At 35.7% G+C, this 9,481-nt stretch overlaps 1 protein-coding gene across 1 annotated transcript; it reads left to right on the top strand.

Moving 5' to 3' along the window:
* The first annotated feature begins 241 nt into the window (after positions 1-241).
* Positions 242-4,945, top strand: LOC141910781 (SPRY domain-containing protein 7-like). The gene is made up of 5 exons (XM_074801576.1): positions 242-366; positions 948-1,064; positions 1,324-1,484; positions 2,117-2,219; positions 2,621-4,945. Exons 1-5 carry the CDS (start codon positions 255-257, stop codon positions 2,716-2,718), a joined length of 591 nt encoding a protein of 196 aa, XP_074657677.1. The 5' UTR covers positions 242-254; the 3' UTR covers positions 2,719-4,945.
* Positions 4,946-9,481: the final 4,536 nt, after the last annotated feature.

The following is a 9,481-nucleotide window of genomic DNA, read 5'->3' on the forward strand; positions in this document are numbered from 1 at the left end:
CTGATAGGAGGCGATATTTAACACATTTGTTTAACGCTGGATGTAGCAAAAGTAGCCAGTGTCGGATGCAGGCTGAAAAAAAACTAACTAAGAACGACTCTAATTCATGAACTCACGCCAATATCATTGTAAGTTAGGAGATTATAGTTAGTGAGAAACAATAATTTCATTTTGGCAGTTTAAAACCATGTTCAACTATTGACCTATTTATTGTGTAATGACGTCATTCTGGGAAACGCGGAAATCAACGCAAGATGGCGGCTTGTTTTTGTTGTTTTCGATGCTGTTGGAATGGAACCGGTTTTAACGCCGGCCACGTACGCTTGAAAGAACTACCCGAAGTTAAATTAGATACAACATCAATGGGTAATCTCTTAGGGCTGTAGCTCGTGGCAGAGCCCGGCCTTTCATTTTCATATGGCGCCCCTTTTCATTTCATCCTAGGCCCCTCACTAGTACTAACTTAACTAACTAAATTTACGGATTGCGTTCCACCACCGGATATGAAAACAATGGTTTATTCAGCATGTTATTCAGACTGCATAGTTTCACTTGTCGTAATAAGACCAAAGGATTAAGAGAAAAATATCCGGTCCAAATATTCTAAAGATTAAAGAGGAAAATCTCAAAAAATCAATCCCAAACAAAAATAAATAAATAGCCCTTTGCAGTCAGTATATCCGGAAAATATGTAAAATATGACTCTAGAAGGTATTTATTACTGATATAACATGATTTCAAGTGTTAAAATCGATAAGGTATAAATAGATATGTTCCTATTTCATGTCATCTCGGTTGATCTCAGTTCATCTCGGTAAATTACGTCATCTCGGTAAAAAGGAGGACCCTCCTGTAGGTCTGGAGAGGTCTTGTTGACCCCGTCTTACTCTTACCCATGTTGATTGTTGCCTATTGTTTATTTATATTTTTTCTCGATATTTTCATAGGAAATGATGTCGTAATTGTTAAGAACGGACGTCGAATCTGCGGTACCGGCGCAGCTCTGGCAAGCGCCCCTCTCGTACAGAACAAAGCCTTTTTCGAAATCAAAATTCAATCAACAGGTGTGTATCAGTTGCGATGTGCTTAGATTTCGATGAGAATCAGTTTTTTTTATTTACGACCTCATCCTGAGTCTAAGCCCATTTTTGTTTTATGACTTATACCTTAAGATTATTGTAAATCCGAACCGAGGTCTAGGTTTCGACGACAATCTTCAAATTTTAGCCTTCGAACTAGGATCCGTGCCGGTGAGCCTGGTTCTAAAACTTGACATTTATTCTAAAGTTTATTAGATTCGGGTTTTTTTTTCCGTTTCGACAGGTGTCTGGGGCGTTGGCGTGGCGACGAAGAAATGCGACGTTCAGAAAGTTCCGCTCGGTACCGACACGGAATCATGGGTTCTACGACACACGGGCTTCATTCATCACGGCAACGAACAAATCATCAAACTTTCCGAATGTCCACAAGAGGGCGACATTGTGGTTAATGTCTATTTATTAATTGATGAGACCTGTTTTTCTGGGATATTTTGCTTACTTTTTGGGGTACATACCTCATTTATGTCTTAACAGAATGCCAAAAATCGCGGACAACAACTGAATATCCGATATATTTCCAGTTCTGTACCAATTAGATGGATTGGCAAAAAGACTCCTTAAGTCCAGTTGAATGAGAGAGAAAATCCTCCATTTTGTCAAATTTCTTGGATTTGAACATTGTTACCATGCCTACGCCACCCTGATATAGTTGTTGAGACCCCACAAGAAAAATAACTTCATTTCGTAGGCATGGTGACAATGTAAAAATTCAAGAAATTTCACAAAATGGAGGATTTTCTCTCTCATTCAACTGGACTTAAGGAGTCTTTTTGCCAATCCATCTAATTGGTACAGAACTGGAAATATATCGGATATTCAGTTGTTGTCCGCGATTTTTGGCATTCTGTTAAGACATAAATGAGGTATGTACCCCAAAAACTAAGCAATATATCCCAGAAAAACAGGTCTCATCAATTAATAAATAGACATTAGTATTGACGGCCGTAGATTGACTGCCTCGTAACTTGAAGTGTCAAAACTCTCGACTGAAATTGTGATTTTTCTCTTATTTATAGGGTTTAACTTACGATCACATTGAGTTGAATTTCTATTTAAATGGTAAAGCGCTGCATTGTCCAGTGACCGGTATTAAGGGCACATTTTATCCAGTCCTTTACGGTAAGATCACGGTTCGAAGATGCTGGTAACATCAGCTATATTTTGGGTTGGGGTGATTCGTAGAAATACCTACACACCCTTGGGAAGGGGGTGCAGAGATGGGGAGGGGTTAATTGGTGAATTACCGCACTAAGGGATGTTCTAGGATCACGAGGGCTGAAAATGCAAAGTTTTTTTTGGGGGATTAGGGGTCCACCCATTAAATTTTCAAATTCTAGAGAAAGCAAAACATAGCCCCCAACCCCCACCGCCCTTTTCAGCGGTCCCGGCATAATGCTTGAAATTTTAAAAATGAGAAAGAGAAAATTGTGGCTTCCCTTTATGTAATGACTAATGTTTTCACACATGACAATCAGAATTTGGAAACCTTTCCCTATTTATATGATGCGTTTCTGTTTCAGTGGATGAAGGCGCCATCTTAGACGCACAGTTTTCGAATTTCTACCACGTTGCCCCGGAAGGTTTCGAACAGATTATGGTCGAACAATCGTTACTATAGCCACTGATCACCACCAGGTGGCGATACAGTGTTTATTATTGTCGTATGTTGGTTGTGATGGCGACTGATTGAGATTCAATTTTCGTCTGTACGCGATGTCGCGAAACTATTGAAAATTAATCTTTATTTCTGAAGCTGCTGCAGGCTGTTAGGTATTTATATATGTACTGTAAAGAATGCCCCGAAATGATGTCCGGCTGAAACAAAACAATCAAATCTTGACGATCACATTTTGAAAAAGTTTTGATAGAATATTTGGCAACCTTAGTACGTGTATTGTAACATTGTGGGTTAATTATCAATCAAAACTATGTTCGGTGTAATCTGAATGCCAGACGATCTCACATATTAAGCGTTGACTGAGGTGGATATAGAGGGTGAACTCGGAGGTGCCCTGGTTTTGCGTCGTGGTAGGCCTTTTCGTCAAGACTCAAATAGTTTAAACCTGCAAATTTGACGCTTATCCTCTCAAGATTTTCATCGTTCAGGATGGATTTTTTCAAAGCTATCGAACTAAACACCCAGGTTTGGCCCCGGCTAGTGGCCCTTGAAATGGCTGCTTTATCAGAAGGAATGCCTGTTCTGGACCCCGGCCTTTCAATTTTCCTGGATCCATCCCTGAGTAGAACCCCTTTTACGGGAACAACGGCGAGTTACTTGACTAGGTGTGAGGTGTTGAGCACACGTGTGAAGCGTGCACGAACCTAAAATTTATAGAAAGGTGATGAAGTCAAATGTCGTAGGGTGTGTACACTCATGTAGCAGTTTTTACATGAAACTGCATCTCCCATTCATACAAGAGTGAAACTAGCTTAAGTCGTTGACCGACCAGTTGTCTCAAGTCATCTCAAAACCTGCAGTGTTGATGATTTAACAATTTGTTCTCACAGTTTTGCTTCATCGTCAGAGAAACCAAAGAAAAAAGAAACTGGTGGCAAAAGTTTAGTCAAGATTTGGAAGCCATCACGGAATGAATTGTTATATCATCATCTGTGTGTTTGCCTATCTGTGACTATATATTATTAGTTTAAGTTTTAAGTTTATTGAAATAGACCATCGTGGTCCTTAATTTCATTACAATAAATTTCTATAAATACAATACGTTTAATACAATACATTACATTTCGGAAAATATGAAATATAATATGTACTAACGCCGTTTCTATAACCGCACCCGTCAATTTGTAAAGTAGTAAATTCGAGGATTTAACAACATGATTGAATTCTTTTCAGACCTAAGAAACAGTATTTACCTAATTTTAGCAATTCGTTCTCGTTCTGTGTACTCAATAACTGAATAGATTTATGTACAGATGGGTATCTATAATAATAAGGTTTTAACGATTATAAAAATCGATTTTACAAATCGGCCGATCCTAAAGGAAGTGAAACTAGCTTAAGTCTGATAAGTCGTCTCTATATTGACGAGCAACGCCTGCAGTGTTGATTATTTAACAATTTATTTTGACATTTTCGAAGTTTTGACTAAACTTCATCGTCGGAGAAACGAAAATAACAAAGCTGATTATAAGATTGAAAACCTACTAAGTACAAACTAAAAGAATTTTAAAATCGAGAATTTATTCATTCAAAACATCTAAAATATAAATGAATGAATAAACTTTTGATTTTGAATTGTTTTACATAGGATGTACTAACATAGCTGATTATAAGATTGAAAACCCACTAAGTACAAACTAAAAGAATTTTAATATCGAGAATTTATTCATTCAAAAAATCTAAAATATAAATGAATGAATAAACTGATTTTAAATTAAATTCTTTTACATAGGATGTACTAACATAGCTGATTATTTCTGAATACTGTGATTATTATCAGTGCACCACCAGTCTCTATATTGTCGCTATATTTTTGTGTCAAGATTCGTACTATATTTGCAGTACTTCTGCTAAATGTATCTAATGTTGTCATTTACAATAACAGGGCCGTACGTACGTAGCATTTTAATTTTGGGGGGCAGAGAGGATCCCGAAAAGGGGCAGTTCTATTGGATATATAGCGATGATATTTGTAAAAAGTGGCACTTTTCCTAAATTTCTGGCAACTGCCCGCTGCCCCAACTAGATACGGCCCTTTCAAAATACGACAAAAAGCGAGTTTCATAATTGTCAAAATATCTTTAACGTTCCTTTTATATTCTTGTTTATGAAATGCATTTACGAGTTGTATGAGTTGTAAATACATCAGTTGTAAATTATCATTATTACCATTATTATTATTATTATTATTATTATTATTATTATTATTATTATTATTAATATTATGATAATTTGTGTAAAGAGTCGTCGTCAAATGATTAAATTGAATAATGAATCGTGTAAATAAAAAATGCTCGTATCGAACGTGTGAAGATCTCCTTTCTCTCGATTTTTTTCTCGCTGTTTTCTTGGATGCGTTCGATTTGAAAGCCACACTCGTTGAGTTCGGGCTTGTCACGATAGCTAGCTTGGATTCCAAAATTGATGATTCGACCCAGTACCCCTCTATGTACCACCTATTCTTTTATTTATATGTGGTACCTAGGGTACTGGGTGGAATCTTTGATTTGGAACCGCAGCTATCGTGACAAGCAGTCTGTGGATTTGGAGCTCGGGTGTCAATATTGCCCTAAATCAGGCTCGATCCAGGATATTTCAGATTTATTTTGTTGTATATTTCTATATTTCTTGTATACTATTTTGAATCAAGGAAAAATAAGTGTCATGTACAGTATATACGTATATTAAGTCAAGATCCCTGAGTCGTTCCCCGCAGCTGTGGTGGGTTTGTGCATGGACTATTTGTCCTGGTTTGTGTTTGTTTGAGGAAGCTCTAGAAATTTACGACTTCGGGGCCGGGTATTTGCATAGTATCCGCACTGACTCTGTCTTGGAGGGTTTTACAAAAAAATTACGTACCAAGAGGAATTTAGCTTTTATAGGGTCAGTCCATCATGATATGGTACTCAAGGTGCGGTGGTGCTAGACAAATGATTTTGAATGCAAGTGGGTACAATAAAAGGCAGTTTTACGTACCGATAATAATTTTGTTTTAACCGTCTTAACAAGATAACATATATCCCTGTTTTACGAATCGTGTATACGCACCAACATTTCTCTTTTTGCTGACTGAAAAAAGCTGACGTTACGTTTTTTTTTTTTTGAGATTTTAACATGTGCGCGACTGTGACTGGCTGTTCGGTGACAAAGCCTGTACCCGCGAGACATTTTACGTTGGACTGTTTGATGTACGTCGAAACCTCGGCTGATTAAATTAAGAATGTTTAAAAGTTTTGATTAGCCACAGCGCACAAATGCTGAATTGAATAGAAACATAAATGGATTGTACGATTCACCCCGGACACCGCCCGAAAACTATTTGCAAACATCCATCAATTCATTAGAATGCATTTCTATAGATGCTCAATTAAGAATGCGCATTTTACTCTATATATATATATATATATATATATATATATATATATATATATATATATATATATATATATATATATATATATATATATATATATATATATATATATATATATATATATATATATATATATATATATATATATACATATATATATATATATATATATATATATATATATATATATATATATTTATATATATATATGTATTTATTGTTAAATATATATGTATTTATTCCTAAAAACATATATGTATATTTACTGTTGGATATAGACATGTATTTATTCCTAGATATATATGTATTTTTACCAAAAAAAAATAGAAAATAAAAACAATTCATATTTTTATACGTAGACGTCCCAATGAAGTTCGAAAATGTATGAAAACCTCCTAGCTAAAAATACCAATCTGCAAAGTAGATAAAAACCTCTGATGAAAAGAATTTAAAAACATACAACGTGAAGGTCAATCTATTCGTATTCGTGTATTCAATTTATTCATATTTTACTCAGTTACATAAGAATGATTTGAGCATCGAGTTTACAATTTGAATCGAGAAATATTATAGCACCCTGAGATTTCCGCTTTGCAAGCACAAGGGTAACTACGTTAAAAATCCTTAAGTAATATATCGGAGAGACGAGGCTGGACATCCAACCCGCTCAAAAGCTACAACTCGAATGTCTGATTTCTTTCAACAAATTTTCCACCAGGATACTATCACATAAGACACCAAGGGTGGCAGAGACCAGAAGGCCGTTATCAAAACAATACAAACTGACTGACACTTCAAGCACATTTCTAAAACATACAAACAGTCCGAGACTCCAAAACTGATTGCCACCCTGCCCCCTTAGTAACATCAATGAAAATAAGACAATATTTGTAAAATAAGAAATAGAAATCATAACTAGACCTAAAAATGATCTGTTGATTTAGACTAAATTAAGTTAAATATCTACGCTGTTATAATATTACAAACTCTCAGTTCAATAGAATTCAATTATAGTATAAGTTATTGCACAATGTTTTTATATATTGCTAACTACTGCGTTATTTAAGGGGCACTGTGTCTGATTCGATGTGCACTACGTCATCATTATTGTCGGTTTAACATGACAATGATTGACATGTGTATTGGGGTTTATTTTGTTAATAAGATTTTATGACTCTCTTTTTGTCCATTTAAAAAATTTGCATAGCTTTTTAACGATGGATTTTATTGGCAATTAGAAAAGTGTGGGAGTGGACGTTCACTACGTCATCAATATCGGGGCGTTTCAAAATAACAATTAACGTTACAATTTACAATTGTATCTAGGGGTGTCATGGGGTTCCACCCCCTCCCTAAAATGTCGAGGCCCCTTAGGGTTCCATCCTCAAATATTCCGGACTGAATATTTTCGAAGAATATTTAAGAAAGATCAAAATTATGATCTATCAACTGAAAAAATACTAACATGTAATTGTGGCAATAACTGGCTATTTTATCAATTAAAGAAGATCTAAAAAAAATCACCTGTCATCTTCTTACGTAATTTAATTCGTGAAAAAAGAATCCCCGGTAAATAGATAAAATATATTTGTGTATGTGAACAACGAAATTCCAGAATAGGCCCTTAATTGGGAGTGTGGACACCTCCTTTCCATTGACCCTGGATCCGCCCCAGAATTGGCGCGTTTCATTAATTAAATTTCTAATAATGGAATTAGGGCATTCTGACATAATGGAGTGATTACTTGCTTTGAAGTAAGCGGAGAAGGAGAATTTCAATTTTCAACTTAACGTACCTTGGAAAATCGGGGATTTTTACTAAAGTAAGTTTACCCCAAAAAATTGTAATTCCGAAATTTGGAGATTTCATGAACTACGTTCATTTTCTCTTCATGAGAGTATATAGAAACCTGTCAACGCGTGTTCAGCCATTCACACTCAATTCAGATCAATTTTGATTTTTCATGAATATTCATTAAAAAAGCGAGTATTTTTCATTCGTTCCATATTAATCGACCTTGGGACTTCGTTGAATTTAAATACATATCCGGGCTCGTATCCCATGACGTTGTCATTTTACTCGGGGTTTTACTAGAAATAGTCGCAAGATTTGAGGGTTTAACAATCAAAAAGATCGCAATGGGATAATCTAGGGTCAAACTTAGGAAGCATCTCGGTGGACATAAAGGGTATAAAGAGCAAAAAATATTTTTTCCAGTTCTTTGTTGTTCCCGGTTGTTTTTTTTTTGTATGACGGAACCGGTAATTTCCAACTAGTATTTTTCACCGACCTATACTGTGACTTCTTTAGATTAGAAGAAACATACATTTAGCATTATTCAAGTTTTTGCTTCTCGGGGACACATACCCTAGGTTTTGAGAACCTCGAAAATGAATGGTAAACCTAGTCTTATAAGAGTCTTATAAGAGTTAATGAGGGGACGAATATGTAATACATGTTTCTAAACAACTTATTCGGATTCGTGTAATTCGGATTTCATTTTGCCCCAGGCGTCCTATACGTAGCTATACGTAGCTATATATAAATATCTCATAAACCGATTTCAATTTCTTCGGTGCCGCATATGATCTAAATTATGCGAGCTTCAGGGGCCGTCGATCCACAGGCCAATTTTGAAGAACTTGTCACATATTCCAAAAGGCCACTTCGATGTCCTAAAAAGGCAATACCATAAGCATACGCACTCCTGCGCTGAAATGTACCATAGACGTATAATCTAGATTAGGATGCACTAATCTATTGCTTATTGACAAAATGGAAAATTTGGCAGACTTGTACAAGTCTCACAAGCCCCCCGCCCCTTGTATCTGCCCCTACATTTGACTGAATACTTTAGGCCCTAAAACCACACAGTTTTGCTTCAGAATGATATCATTGCGACATTCGAGTAGCCCCAATAGGCGAAGGTTATATAAACATTCAACAGCCTGAAAAGATTGTTATCGGGGTACATTATTCCTGATGCCGGAAGAATGCTTACACAACTGAAATTTTGTATAGGAAAAAACTTTCAGAAATCGCTTCTTCGATTCCTGTTCATCTTTAGTTTCTGTAACTATTTTGAACATACGTATTTTGATTTTGGAAACCGAAAAATAAAATAAATATGTATATATGTTTTTGATATTTCTATCCGCCCGGACGTGAATTCATTTTAGCACGAAAAAGATTAATCTCATTTGAACCAATTGGGTAAAATGTCTATGATTGGCTAAGACATAAATAGTTACTTTGCAATACGGGAAGATATTGTTTGGCGGACACGTTTGAGCGACGGATCCGTTAAGGAAATGACACGTCAAAAAGTT

The sequence above is a fragment of the Tubulanus polymorphus genome, chromosome 9 (genome assembly GCF_964204645.1).
Source record: "Tubulanus polymorphus chromosome 9, tnTubPoly1.2, whole genome shotgun sequence".
Taxonomy (NCBI): Eukaryota; Metazoa; Nemertea; class Palaeonemertea; order Tubulaniformes; family Tubulanidae; genus Tubulanus; species Tubulanus polymorphus.

Bases quoted from the DNA above. Each gene is read 5' to 3' on its own strand.
- LOC141910781 (XM_074801576.1), top strand. From the start codon at position 255: ATGGCGGCTTGTTTTTGTTGTTTTCGATGCTGTTGGAATGGAACCGGT. The intron at 1,065-1,323 runs GTGTGTATCAGT...CCGTTTCGACAG, and splicing joins AATCAAAATTCAATCAACAG to GTGTCTGGGGCGTTGGCGTG. The intron at 2,220-2,620 runs GTAAGATCACGG...TTTCTGTTTCAG, and splicing joins ATTTTATCCAGTCCTTTACG to TGGATGAAGGCGCCATCTTA.